This window comes from Neodiprion lecontei, chromosome 4 (genome assembly GCF_021901455.1).
Source record: "Neodiprion lecontei isolate iyNeoLeco1 chromosome 4, iyNeoLeco1.1, whole genome shotgun sequence".
Lineage (NCBI taxonomy): Eukaryota > Metazoa > Arthropoda > Insecta > Hymenoptera > Diprionidae > Neodiprion > Neodiprion lecontei.
The window spans coordinates 29,119,339-29,135,094 of record NC_060263.1 but is presented as its reverse complement, the minus strand read 5'-3'; the positions used below and the strand labels follow the sequence as shown (position 1 = coordinate 29,135,094).

General features: G+C 37.0%; 1 protein-coding gene across 10 annotated transcripts in view; it reads right to left on the bottom strand.

The window, feature by feature from the left end:
* Positions 1-664: 664 nt before the first annotated feature.
* LOC107220644 (synaptotagmin-7) overlaps positions 665-15,756 on the bottom strand; it is a 208,181-nt gene continuing 193,089 nt past the window's right edge. For all 10 annotated transcript variants that reach the window (XM_046738291.1, XM_046738290.1, XM_046738289.1 and 7 more), the window contains 5 exons: positions 11,655-11,802; positions 11,002-11,111; positions 9,725-9,893; positions 9,150-9,362; positions 665-8,686 (listed from right to left, as the gene is read on the bottom strand). In XM_046738291.1, coding sequence (XP_046594247.1) covers positions 8,586-8,686; positions 9,150-9,362; positions 9,725-9,893; positions 11,002-11,111; positions 11,655-11,802 — 741 coding nt within the window. In that variant the 3' untranslated portion in view covers positions 665-8,585. The remainder of the gene's footprint in view (positions 8,687-9,149; positions 9,363-9,724; positions 9,894-11,001; positions 11,112-11,654; positions 11,803-15,756) is intronic.

The window sequence follows — 15,756 nt, the reverse complement described above, 5'->3', positions numbered from 1 at the left end:
GAGGTTCAACCGCGAGATTCGAAAACTGTGACACTTGTTGCGCAAATCGGTGCGTGCGTTAAGATCACATCCAAAAAGAAAAACTGAAGAGAAATACATACAAACTCGGATTTTAGAGAAGAAATTTTGGGGCCGAAAAGGAGGAAACGGATGCTGACGGCCGATATCAACGAAACCTCATGTCAGAATATGGTTCAACAACATCGTATATGCAAAGTGATCTCCAAAGACATACGACGATATTGTTGAACAGAATTCTCAGAAACAATACTGTTCAACCAAATTCTGAGATAGGGTTTTATTGATCTCAGCTGTCCATGCATTCATCGATGGTTATTAAACTTTTCATAATGTGACCTGAAAATCTCATTTCCTAGCGGTAATTTTACTGAAACACGTAATACGCGTTTACATCAAGAGTTTGTTTTCCCAGAACGATAATATCTGGGGTAAGCTTTATAGTACCTGGATTCCAAGTATCTCTTGTCCCTCGTATTCCGAGTATTCTCAAAGGGTCGAGGATTAATTTTCTCCAATTGCGAGTGACCGTCATAAAGCGGTCAAGTACACGCGTTGCCCGCCTCGCGAAATTTTTTTGGCAACATCTGCAAGCCTGTTATATTGAACCTTTTTAAAATCCTGCACAATGAATACACTTTCCACAAACATTTCATACAATAATTTATTTTTTTCTCAATTTTTAATTCGTACTAATGTTAAACTACATTTACAGTACATGGGTCTGTGTAACGGAGACGGGAATGCAATGGGCCAGATCTAATTTCTATTTACAATTGAGGGACCGAGAATCAATTGAATCACATTTCGAGCTGTTGGAATAAGATCCGAAGTATGTAATCCATTCATTCGATAACTGATTGTGAGAGTGCCGTTGTTTTATACATTGACGTGAATTTTTAACTTGAAAAATCCAATTCTTGTATTAAATGAACGAGTATACGCAAGTATCGACGAGTATATCTACTCAAAGACGATTTTATTCGTATAAAAGGTTGTTATTCTCACCTGATTCTCACACGCAGCTGATTGGACAATGGTTATGTTTTTTCTGCCTCAGGGAGTAGTTGATTTTCTTTAACATCGAAACAAAGTTTTATAATCAGATGTTTGCGTTCCGCACACGAAGCTGAGTGCTATTTCACTATTTGAACCTACAGTACCTTCGAAACCGATTTTTGTGATTTTAGATCCCCCAAATTTCCAGTGATATCGATAAATCTTTGCGCTTCCAATAATAAATGCTGTTCCCTGCCCTTCTGTTGCGGTCCAATTGCTGTTGATGATATAATTGTTCATGTTTCTTTTCAACAATGTTACACGTAACTTTCAAATACGGATACAGATAATATATTATACTTCTCAGGCACTACAGTAATTTTAGATTCAGCCTATGCCTCGCGTAGAGAGATCGTAAACGGTGAAAACACTGATTCGTTACCTCAAGTGTGTCCGAGTTTTTATTCATCATTTGCAATCCTAGTAGAAAACCATAATTGAATATTTGAATTGTGGCCAGGAAAACACTTGGACCGGGTTGTTATAGGGTTAAATAGTGATTACAATCAATTTCAGTTATGTTGGAGGCGCAGGCTGTTACAAGGTAACACACTAGTACGTGATATACAATTATACAATGACACTTGGCTTGATATAAGATTAACAATTTCTTATAGCTATGCCTGATAATGATGTGATTGCAACATACATTTCAAAAGAACAATTCAAAAGCAGAAAGGAGAATTATTTTTGAACGTTGAAAGACACATTACCCTTTCGTTTGCAATTATGTTCTGCAGAATTGTGCTTCTAACATTATTTGAATTTAGCGTAAGTACACTAGAGATATGGAAATTAATAGAATTAATTATTCTACATACTACAAATGACAATCAAACATTGTTCATCATCCATGAAATTATGAAAGCTTCCGACTCTGTAGTTTTAATTTGTTCTTTTCAAAATGCAGGCGATCAGATGAACTGATGAATAGGGATATGCATTTATGAGGTGAGACACTCGCCTGAATTATAACTCTGTACGTAAATCTAGGTCATTTTAGCTACTTGAGCCTTTTGTCTAACAAAATACTAAGTTGTTCTAACGAAAACTAGACAACTCGACTCGACAGCTCTATTCTGTTAGTTAATTTACTAGACAACGATCAGATTATGCTGTTGCAGGTTACACTTGCATTGTATGACAATGTTGAGATGTTTCGAAACATGTCTAGGCTTTATGCTCCGAAAGGAATTCACCGCGAGTATATTTCAATGTTTACTGAATTTCTGATTATACTTTTAACAGTAATTATTGTGCAGTGGCTACTTCATACTCCAAATCTTACCAACAAATACCACTTCCAAACTAACAATAAGTTCACCGTTGCAATATAAGACATGTACAACATTTTACATATATTACACCGAGAGAAAATTTTTTTACGAAATTGCGACTATATATTTGTGTCTAATAATCAAGGATAAACCAGTGTAGTTGACTTATATGTATCATAAATAATAACCTCGAATAACATAATATAAAGCGATCGATTGTGACGTTTAAGTAGAATCAGTAGTCCGAATGTCGTTTATTAAAAGTTAACAGATAACTTCAAATTGGATATTCAATGTGATTCACGTGTTTTGCGTTGGTATATGAAAACTGTTCACCATGAATGTTAAAGTTATACGGTTCTAATTTCTTCGGTATTTTTTCATTATTAGATAATAAACGGTTGAATCGTGCAAGCTTTTTCGCAGTTCATTATTCAACTTTCTGACTGGAATACCTTTAATTATTCATGGGATGCAAGACAACGAAGCTCTCTTCCTTTATCACGTATAAGTAGCGTGCATTGTGTGTTACCGGAGAGAGAATAAAAAAATTATCGTTCCTCAAAGTATAAAAATACATATTTTTCTGAGAATTCCGAACGTTTCCTCTTGGGGCATAAAGATTTGTTATTTGATGAAAGTTGTGTCAAGAGATGGAGGATAATAAGACACAGGCACAATATATAAATTGTAAAAATTTATAGTTCTATGTATATATATATGTATATGTATATGCAAGAATACTACTGTGCCTATGCCCTAAATGTTTTGTATACAAGATTTGTAAACTTATTCACAGCAAGTCGGAAACAGACAATGGCTACATCTCACTAGATTGTTCATTGCGCAGCAAAAATATATTCACTATGTATGTATGTGTACGAGAATTATTGTATATTTCTTTTATTGAAATATAAACCGTTTTAAAATAGTCCATTGAAATTATCGTGCGTTTACAGCAGGATACTGTATAATTACTATAACAGCAGTGACTTTTCTTTAACTTCCTTTATATAACTCTGTGATAAAGATCTGACGCTTGAAAAATAAAGTGACAGAAGCAGGTATTTCGTTGTGACGTCAAGTTCTTTCCAATTAAAAATGTCGCTTTAAAAAACTAGCTGTTTCACGTGTATAATAAGTATATGTATGCACACTATATGTATATTCTAATACTGCGCAATGGAAAAAGCGCAACAAGTTTAACATCGAACATTTCTTACCGTAACGTTACATAAAGTAATGATTCGTAACGTAATTATGTATCGCGTGGTATTCTTTTTATCTTATCCTCTTCTTCTTTTTTTTTTTGTTTTCACTTCTTTTTCCAAATTCTATAGGTACTCAAGCAATGTTTGACTTTTGCCCAGTTTCTTCGGCAAAACACGAGAGCATATAATCGTACACGAAGAAAAAACAATGATTATCATTAAACGTATAATATTATGTAATTATATAATAATTGCTACAGGCTGCAGGTGGCTCGCCCTTTTATTTGTAACTTATATGCTTTATCACAGCTTCTGCATTTCCATTTAATAATAAAACTGTACAAGCTTCGAACACATGTATTAAAAAAAAAAAAAATTAATCTCTCATCAATTACAATTTCAAACTTACGTTCCAATCGCGATATTTGACCATAAACATTTCTTTATTCTCTCCGACATTTACAGCACTATAAAATGAGAATATGCAGAAACTGTCGATGTATTCCGAGCTGTAATGTAATGCATATACATACATACATTATATATGTATACAAACATTCGCAGACAACTGGCTCATATAAAAAAAATCTATAGCTCGTTTTTTTTTTCTAATATATTTGTTATAACTATTCCTTTTTTTTTTCTACTTACTCTTTCTTTAAACTGGGCGACATACATATGTCTCGTGTGTATATACAGGCTACAACATACAAATATTATTTAACTTTGTGCTACGTAATTTATATTTACTTATTCAATAATATAGAAATACATAATGCGCATATACGAGCATATATGTATGCAATTTGTATATGTACATATATATTCATATAATTTCATATTATATCATATTGTAGATTATTCATCCATTTTATATACGTAGATACTAATCTCTACCATATACTATATACATATACATGTACATATACATATGTATCTATGTATATATAGATATTCTTTCGTGTATACTTTAACCATACAGTCGGTTGTTCTGTCATAGTTTAAGCGATCCATTCAAAAGTTGGGACATAATAGTGAACGCTACTCGCATTTACTAACGCTCCAAAAGATATTTTTATGTCGGTATTGTCGATTGATAATTCGTAAGAAGTATGTTTGAATCAGATTTGCATGAGTAGAGTATACGGATTGGTGTTGCTCGAAGTGTCAGTGACGTGTAAGCAAAATTGCCTGACGATACAATTTTATCCATCATAAATCGAGACATTTTTATGTATATATATGTATATATGCATATATATATACATAAACATTATATAGACAGTCAACCACAGCAGACTATACATCAAATACACCGTTATAACAATATTGTCAGTGTATTCAATAAGGTACACCAATCACAATTTATTACTTGAAATTCACCGAAATATATCTTGCTTCTCAATAAAAAATTTCCGTCAAAAATATCTTTCCTTTGTAGATTGCTATTATTAATTTCAGGATCCTCAGTCCCAGTGGTCTGCGACTATAATTACCAGTTCGATGTTGAATGAAAAAATCAAGCCTTGTACGACAAGAGTACGCGGATCATTAAGCAATTTCACTCATACACACTTCACAATACGTATCTTATATCGCATAATTTTTACGCGACCCTTCCGCCAAAGAATTTCTTTTACTTCTAACAGACATCGTCTGCTGAATCTTTGTTCAGATATCGCTTGTTCAGAGGCTTCTGTTATTGATATGGATCGAGCATGTTTCTGCTCGCGCATTTGCATTATAAGCGTCACACAAAGCCCTTGAGTATCCTTCACAAATAGAACCAATTACATCCTCTCATGCCTTTATACGAAGAGTTGCAGTTTGTGCGTACACCTATATTACAGTTCCACTTTTTTCCCGCAGCCTCTTCCTTTTGCACCGCGAGTCTCCGACGGAGAAAAAAATATTTCTGGTTGAAGTGCCAACGAATTTTCTCCTCCTCTATCGTTTGATAATCTCCCATTGTTTTTGTTCGATCCAATAGAAATATTTCACATTGTGAAATTCTGCGAACCCGTAAGGAATTACTTACAATTAGCAAGCTTTGTCTACTTATATTTTTACCAATAATCAGCTTCCGCGGATCTTACGCGATAGTTAAGAAACGGTGTTACAGCGTGTTCTGGATCCCATTTTTTAGCCCGACTCTTAGTACTCCGGTTGGAAAACCTATTCGTAAATTTCTTTCATAGCTGCAGAGTATGGAATTATACTTGCATACAGTCGGATGATTTATACTGAATCGTTGTTTTTGAAACTAAATCCACGGAAAATGTTTCATCTTATCGTCAAAACTTCCGCACTTTACACACAATTATTTGATCGTAGAAAAAATTTACATACGATTTTGAGAGAGAGAGTTAAATTTTTGAAAATGTTACCCCGATTTACTAAAAAAGAAAAACATTTCCAGGTTATGATTGTATGTAAAATTGATTAAATCGCGATGCAGTTTAGTTGAAGTAATATGTATAAAAATAATCAGGGGTGACAGCGCGCAAAATGGTCTCGAACTGGCTGTTATGAACACTGGAACAACCGAAATTAATTTTTCTAATAGGATTGTCTAGTTTGAAGAGAATGATATAAAATGAAAAAATAAGAGTAAAGTTGAGAAATCTAGGAGGGTGGAGATATTTGTGAAATTATTCCATGAAAAATGGCAAAATGTCTGGTTACGTAAGACGATCGTGTACTACAAAAGTTGCGCATTAACCCTTTGAGGGGCAGTGGGACGTATACGTCCCACCTTTTTTGTTTACTCTTGGTTATTTTCATATTTGTAATACATTTTTGCACATTTTATTCTGCCATTTTGTAATTCGTTATTTTGACTTCAGAATCGCAATCAGCGACCATGAAAACCTAGAGATCACCTATGATTTTCTAAATTTCTTCAGTAGAAAAATGTGCGCCTCAAATGGTTAAACGTACGCTGTGATAATTCAACACTACATCACATCAAATTTACAGCTACATATTTATCAGAAATTATTTATAAATAACTCGAATATCTTCCAATTTATGGATAAGAATATTGAATTGAGAAAAAAGTTTAATCACTGACAATTATATTTTCCTGCTATTTTTAAATCTGCACACAGGTATTGTGCACATATATATCAATTTCGAATTAAACGATTCAATATACGCTTCAGTAAAACAAAAATTATACATCGGCTCTAAATTTCACAACATATACCTAGTGAATTTCACTATTTCTTACTTTCTCCGGTTATAGATTTCCCGACAGGCGTCATAGCGTGACAAAAAAAGATAACGCGCCAACGGAATATCAAGTTATCATTACAAACTTATACTGTACGTGTAATTTAATAAGTAGGTACTGAAATGTAGGTATACATGTATATTGTATATTGTATACGTATCGCATTCCTACAGCGTCGTGCTCATACATGTAATATAGTTCGCGTAAGTTCTGAAAGACTGAAACGGTTAAGATGTGATAAATCTTTCAGTCCTACAGAATAAAAAGAGAATCGATTATAAATATACGGGTGTTACTGTACGATGTTAGACTTAGATGGGCAAATTCATCGTCTGAGCGAAATAAGAATAAAATAATAAAAAATAATCACCACACTGGCTTGGCACATAGATAATTTCCTTCGAAATCTTGCCTATCACGCAAGCACCGAAAATACGTAGGTATCAGTTTTTTCACTTAACAATTCAACAATCAGCTATAATTTTCACGTATATTATATACGAGAAGTACAGTTTCTCTCTATCGTATGTAATATTCTATAGCTTATTTCTTTGTATCATTAATGTATTGTTATTATTGTTAGTATTATTATTATTGTTGTTGTTAGTATTATTATTATTATTATTATTATTATTAATATAATAATTATTCTTATTATTATTATTATTATTATTGTTATTATTATTATTATTACTATTATTTCCTTCTTTCTCCTCGAATTTTTACTAGACTGTATTACTATGAAGTAAAAATAAAAATCTTCAAAAATGTTATTACATTCAAAACGGGTCTCTAGTCCAGGTCGAAAAAGTAACGCGCGCGTTACGTGTACCCTATTAAAATTGAACATGTTTTTACAGTACATGCACTTCATCGATCAATTTCATATAGATCTGTACCAAAATATTGTTACATTAATTTGGTGAAAACTCGTCGGACACACAAATACAGAATCAGGCTAACTTTTAATCAGCCAGTCAATTGACACCTGACGTTGTATGAAAATCAAACAGGGGTCAGCTAGAAACATTGCGCTACACAAGCGCATTCCTGAAATACAAGCCTATACACACCAAAATGCATATAATATATATATATATATATATATATCACAATATATGTATATTTATATGTGTTTAAATTACCTTATCTTTTTCACGAAATGCCAATTCTCCTCACCAAATTTTGTAACAGTTATACCTGTGTACCATTTACCGCAGGTATGCGCTCGCAGGTGCGACAGATTTCAATCCTTCTCGTTGTGGAAATGCAAGTAATATACGTATGTACGTATAATAGTAGTAGATCATAGATTTCAATCTGTATTGTATGTAAAATTTTGCTCAGAAAACGCTTGAGGCGTCATGCAGCGTCAAACGCGCGTTTTTTCTCCAGGTATATAAGGTACCCATTGGATATACATATAAATGTCAATCATATTACGTGATATTTGAAAAGGACGTGCGGACAACCGGAAAGCGGGACGCGCTGAAAGTAAAACTTAAAGTAGCTTCGCAGTTCGTTGAAGACCTCGACGATGCCTCGATGAGTTTCATCCCCGTTTCTCTACCTCTCCTCCTCCGCCTCCGTCTCCTCATCCTCGTCTTTTTCGTGACCCTTAACCCTGAGCCGGATGTCGGCCGGTTTTCGAACTTTTCTGCATGTCCGCAGCGTACTTACGTCACTAGACGGGGAACCCGGAGCGTGCGGCAGGTCGTCGCTAGACTTGCAGCGAGCTGCGGAAGGTCACAGGAAAATAAGCTTTTTTTTCACTTTCAATTTCTCTTACTCGGGTTTCAGACGGTGCCACTGAACGATCGTTTGCCTTGGCTTCGTGATCATGTCTTGCCAATGCTTTGTCTCTGTAGCCCCACTTCCGGTTTTCCCTGAAATAAAATGGCTGCGGTAATTACGGTGCCTCAATTGATACTTCGCCGATCTCGGATAGGTGCTTGATTCAAACACTCGCATGATATTGTTCGTCGCAAATCTGTCTGTATAGCCCCGATTGGTTGAGATTAAATTCATAATCGGCGATACCAAACACTCAGAGTTAAGTGCCAGATTCCATTGAAATATTCCGTCTATATGAATATTCGATCAGCTCATAGCTTCAGTTTTATAAGCCGCAATTAAAAGCAGCTTTTATCTTAAGAAAATTATCGTACCAAATTTCCGATGCATAAATCGGTGGTGACCACGAACTACAGTGTACATAGAACATTGGTTTCGAATGAGGGGATAAAAATTCCAAGAAGAGAAGCTGCGGATTCTGTGCAAAAGAATTCACGTAGCGATGCACGGTCGAGGGGATATGGTTATTCTAGGATAAAGCCCATGGAGACCTACCCGCTAGCTGAATACGACCTATTAGTTCGTTCCTCCCGATATTGTCAAAGTCCATGACCATCACGACCAACGAACATTCGCGTATTTTCTCCCAGGGTACGTTGAAGGAGAAAGCCTCGTTGAACACGGGATTCAAGGTGCACTTGAATATAGGCGTCTTGCGCTTTTCCATTCGTTTGTCGCCGAACTGAAGCCACACTTTCACGTACGGATCTGAAAACATAAGTAGTACCCCAACGGTTCAATAAATTCTACGCACAACAGCTGAGTACGCGTCATCAATCATCTCGAAACGTGCATCGAGCCGATGCATCATGTACGTGTGAGCCTTCTACACGTAAGAACAGGTGTTCTTCCATTCTGTACTGTCGAAAGCCCCGGTGAATTACTATCGCAAAGAAAATTTCTTATCTCAAGCTGGTAACGATATATCACATGCGTGATCAAGATTTCGAAACGTCAAGGATAACCCTGGGGTTCATCAATCATGTGTTACGATATTCAACTTGCATACAGAACAGCTTACCTGGTGAAAAATGAAAGTTAGGGAAAAATTAATGTTCGCATAAGCTCACCAGATTTTCCATTGATGTCTTTCGCTTTCAGGTTTCTTGCCTTGAGCAAACCAAGCGTCAGGATCGAATTGCTAGGATGATAGCACAACGAGCACAAAAGCTCTCCGCACTTGTCCTTCGCCGGTGGTTTAAGTGCCTTCCAAAACGATGGTTTTTCGGAGAGATCCACCTACCCAGAAAAAATTTCACAGTTTTACCGCATCACCGTTTGCAAATAGTCTGATTTCAATTTTACGGAACAGTCAGTGAAATGTCGAGGAAAATTGAACAGGTATATAGTTCCACGATAATGTAATAGATTACTGCAAATTTATGCAACGAATTTATGGGACATGTTAGTGAAACTTCAAACTACTTCGATTGACCTGCATTTTTAACTGTCAATAAAGTTTTCTTAAACGAAGTACACGTCTGTCTGTTTAAACTGATTGTAATCGGTAGGTTTTTAGATATTGGTTTAAACCATGACGAACATTGGTGCTTTTCAAAAGGCTCTTTCCGGCATGGTACGAAAATCTCATAAAAATTTGAAATGATTTCACAGCTTTCCTGGTAGCCGTCAAATTTCGCCACTCAATTGCGATCGAAAGTATTCGGTTAAATTTTCAACAAGAAAAAGTTTTGTGGTATAGAAAATTTTAATTCCAGAAATAATTTTGATACCAAATTTCAACATGTTCGTTACATGTAGCTTGTAAATTTAATGCCAACTTTTAATTCCCCACGTTACATACAGGAAATATGTGAAACTTTTTCAAATTGTTGCGAGAGAAAATTGCGACGCAAAGCGCTTTTTGAAATATACCCACTGATTAAAATCACTTAAAACAGACAAGGAACTATTTGTTTAGTGAAAATTTAACGATGTACTTTAAACTTCATATCCGTAAAAAAAATTCAGAATTTCACGGACGTGTCCCTTTAACATTATCTAGTCAATAAAGCAGTCTGGGGCTTGGTTGCAAGTTTTGTATACGCAGACCAGCAGCGAAGGTCGATGCGCAAGTGGATATGGCGCTGAAATTAGCGAGCGGTTATTGTGGCTTGTTAATTTTTTCCCCCGATTTGCCCGTTGAAACGCGTATATAGATGTTTTGTCTAGATTAGCGGGCAAAAGTGTTTGTAAATAGGTGTTCGCTGTTCGAGAGTGTACGGCGGTATATTAACCTGCCTCCCGGAGCATTTATTAAACGAGGGTAGAAAAAAAAATGTAACATAATTTTCCCGGCATCTTTTTCAACGTCCAGAAAAAACGACCAATAATAACGTTAAATTACCTGGCAGAGGGGAAGAAACATTTCCCCGATTGAATCATCTCTCGAAAATCGGTCGTAGTCGAACACGTGAAGATGAAGAACTCTGCTCTGGAGCTTCTGTATAGGAAAACCTGCGGAGAAAATAACGAGGCACGTGTCAAAACGTGTATCGAATAATGTGACAAAATTGCGAGTTTGTACAATTTTCTCCCCGGAAATCACGTGGGAAATTGACAAACGAAATTTATTAGCACGTGACGAGATTCTTTTACGGCACTGAAATATAACACCAGGCAAAAAATAAACATTGAAAAACTGGTAGTCGAATCTTCGTTCTTTTTATCGTTTCTCTGGCTCTTCGTATCGAATACTCGTATACGCATCGGGAGAATCTGAGACCGCAGAACGCGTTTGCGAAATCACGAGTTTCGAATGTCCCGTCGTCTCGTTACTATGGAGCTTCTCCCCTGGTATTGACCAGTAATTGAAGTCATATACGGTTTCACACGAGACGCGACCTCGGTAATGTAATTCGCGGATAAACAAGCCCGGCTGATCCTAAGTTCGGAAGAAAATTGTACGAAAAATGGTCGAATGATTTTCACCTGCGAACGGGGTGTTGCATCACGGATATCGCTTGTCGAGTCAATTCGAAATTGATTACCAATACTTGCCTTCAAAGTAGAAGGTTTCGTTCCACTTTGGGTTTAGGGTTCTTCTTTTGATCTTTGTATCCAGACGGTGTTTCTTGTCCGGCAATAGCGTGACCCTAACGTAGGGATCCGACGTCCCCGACAGGTCCTTAGCCGGTAAATCTTTACCCTGAAACCCGTGAGTGAATCAAATTTAAGCTCTCTGCATCAAGTGGATTTCCGGAAATATCTGTCGAAAAGCACGGAGCAGTGGTTGAGTCGGAGATATAGAAGGTGAAAAAGAAAAGTACTACCGAAGAACTTTCCGGTACTGAACTAATCAATTTCCTCTCGCGAAACGGTTACACGTGCACGTGCATATTGTACCCTTGATACATTCTGCGCGTTGACTCAAGGCGGATAAGAACTTGCTGTGGTGAGCAGAATCACCGAGTTCGCGAAATTTAATAGCACGTCACCGTACCGTATTCACTTGCTCGTTCTTGTCACGAACTCGGAGATAATTTGATATTATTCCCTATAGGTATATGGTTTATTTTTAGGTATACGTAGTTTCGAATTCAAAGTCTTATACAACTACAAGTTATAGCTTATGCTGGTCACTTGAATTTCATGGACTGGAAACATTCTCCCAAGTTTGATGCTGAACATATCTCATTTGAATTGATCATGCCCTCAATCCACTCCTGTGGAAGAGAAAGCGGGATATTCAATATTTGGTTTAGAAAAATGAACCGATGTATTACCGAACCGATCTGCGTTACTCGTTACAGAGCCAATCATTACATTAGATTCGTGGTCGTGAATTTCTGATGCGGAAATTTCTCCCGTTTGAAGTTTATGGTCTATAGGCACCAGCCTTATACGGGGTACCAATAAAAATCAACGAATGCTTTGAAGTAGCTGGTATTGAATTCAATCGAAAGCCTTTCCCGTGAGCAAAGGGTCTGAGTAAAATAGCATTCGTTTATATCCTTTCATAAATAACGTTTCACTGATATGATACATAGCATAATTCAACGGATGAAATTTTTTTCTGTCATAAATTCAACCTTTGAGATACGGAACAACTTTCCTTGAATTAAAGCGAAATTCAAGGTGAAAAAAATTTTACGAGAAGAAAAATTTTTAGGTGTCTTTTAGCTTTATGCTGATCAACATGGTAATCGTGTCGGGCGTGGAAGCAATTTTCCAATATTTGTGTAGGCAACTTTGGCGAAAAATCGAACAGTTTGATGTTGCTTAATTAAATCGACGAAAGGTGTTACGTAAAAAGGCGAACGCCATCGTGAACGTCGTTGAATTTTGCCAGAAATTTGTATTTACGCTTCTTTCGTTCGAACGGTTATACCGCTATTCTTCCTGCTCTAACGGTAAGTCACAGGTTATCTGTTTCATTTTCTTTAAACATTTTTCTCATCCTATCGCATAGCTCTTTTCCCTTGTACCGCAGTAACGTATATACATATATACTTGCACTCCAGTATTGGGATAGGTTGGTTTTGCATTTTTAACGCGTCCGTTTCAAAGACTCGCGATACTACGGTCGTGTGAAACGGAAAGAAAACCCGTTGACGTACCTTCACGACGAAGGATTTCATTCAGGATTAATTGCTCTTCTTTGTGATTCCTCTCTATACCCTAGCAAACAAGTTCATCTTGATGCTGCTGATGCTGCTGCTGCTGCTGGGTATGTACATAGGTAACTTCTACATAAAGCAGTTCTAACTTTTCTAACGGTGGATAGTTGTACACATATGTACATGCTTACTTCCTTGGAGAAGTTAAGGAACGCTGTAGGAACGAGTTTCTATTCCTGATGGATACGGCGCCAGTATTCTGTTTTCCTTCGGGCTTGCAATCCGGGATTTCTTCGAAACAGGAAGTGGGAAAAAGTTTCTTTGCCATTCTGAAAAGGCACCGGCTTGTTCTCCTGACGTTGTCTGATTGCCATCATCTGTAGAACTCATCACGAAGGGTACGTTGTATCGTACTGTATTTTCTCACGCCATACGGATACAACACCTCTCGATCTTAGTCCTCGAGGATTGCGATCTTCCCGCAAAACTTTCTTGCAAATTTGCATAAAAAGAACAAGAGAAAGAAAAATTACCAAGTCTTGCGAAACTTCGTCCTGTGAGACACGATGACACGCGTAGCGAAAAAAAATTATACACTTATAACGGAAACCGTCGTTATACCCCGAATGATGCTCACGAGTTTCGGCCCACGTGACATAGTTTTGAAAAATGACAAACGACCGACCACAGCTGCGTGGCTCGCGATATACGGCTTAAGATGTCAACGAGTTCTGTCTCCCTCCCTACATTCTAGGTTCTGGCAGATAATAATGATAAATTCACCCCGAATTCGTCCCCTTGTGCACCTCGTATATCCGCATGTCCAATCTCCACGCCCCAGCCCGTCAATGTTAGAGATGAACTGGCCAACTTGATAAATATTATACTTACATGACTTATCGTCACTAGTGTAACGGTCAGGATCAGGGGAAAAAGGTTGGAGAATAAGTCAATATACAGTCGCGAAAGATTCCGCTGGTCTAATCAACGCGATCCCGCTACAGATTGATAGCAGAAAAACGTATAAGTTGTGAGAGTATTTCACACTGCAGGCATATTATTGATCTGTTGACTTGAACAAAACGTGCGAAGTGCGAGTGGAGAACCACTCGCAGTCTGCTCCATTTACAATCCCTATAAGACCATATAATCCGTGGTACTTACAACGGTAAGGCAATTACCATTGTTGTGATAATTCTAGTAACTCAGTTTAGATAGATCCTGTATGTTTATCGCGTTATGCAACGTATATACCTATTCACTACATAATTATTACACAGAAGGTACTAGAATCCTGGGTCCCATTTTGCGCCAAGCGGTCGATCGGGTCTCCCAGTGTTTCTCAAAACGCGTGCAAGCTTCACGGTTCTTCCATTTTGAATAGGAACCTTCAAATCCCACCGAGATTTCTTTTTTTTTTTTTTTGTTTATACGTGTCTTGCCTCGACTGCACGTGCATTTTGTTAAATAAGACAAAAGCTTCTAGATTGAATAAAATCGAAGAGTGACAATTAAAGCTGACCGAATCACTGAACAAGATAGGCCGATCCACCGATCTTCCGTCAGCTTTATAGCGTGAAAATTTGGAAATCGCCGGAAAGTTTATGTACGCTGTGATATGAGAGTCCCAGAATTTTAAAGCCCCGAGGCATTACTGTTTACGAGCGACACGTTGATAAATTTCATCACGATATCGAATTGAACCTTCAGTCTTAAAATTTTTAACACTCCCTGTCGTCAGAAATCAAACATGAACTAATGTATTTTTTGCATAAAAGAAGTCCGACTTTTCCAAACATAAATTCCACTTCAACGTGGATCCTCAGAAAGTACCTTAAAGGTCTAAAACATAATTTTTTCTTTTATTTTACCGTGCGAAAAGATAAGACATTTTGAAACGTATCCTAGAATTTTGAGAGTGGGATTAAAATGGGATCATACCTAATTGGTATAAATATTCCGAGGATCTCTGAAAATTCAAAGACAAAAGTTCACTTCGAAAATATGTCGAAATTAAGTAACGAATTTCTCACAAACGGTAAATCTTAAAGGCCTAAGAATTACAAGATATTTGTATCTTTATGTTACGTACATTTTAATACATCCAAATTGCAGCTAGATGGCAAGTTTTACCCTAAAAAACTAGCTCAAAGTTGGCGGATCGAGCCATATAAAGTATGCTGGTCACGTAATAAAATATGCTCGTTGATGATAGTGTCACGATCCTTTGAAAGCGGGATCAAGTTGGGTGAAATGAAAGTGAGAGGCGATCTCGTCTAATCACTTTAATTGCACGCCCGCCCCTTCGCTTGTTTAAATTCGTACAACGTTACAGAGAGCTTGCGGCGTCTTTGTTGTCCTCACGCACAGCGCTGGCATTTTTCTCATTTTTTCATCCCCTTTGCGAAAAATCACATCTTAAGTAGGGTATATCAACCCTTCTCGTCAAAGATATTTCCTCTCGTCTCGTCTGCCGTCAGCTAAGTTCGTCCTGACAGTCAAGCGGTAGAAAGTAACGTCGGATACTCGACGAACCTCTCGTC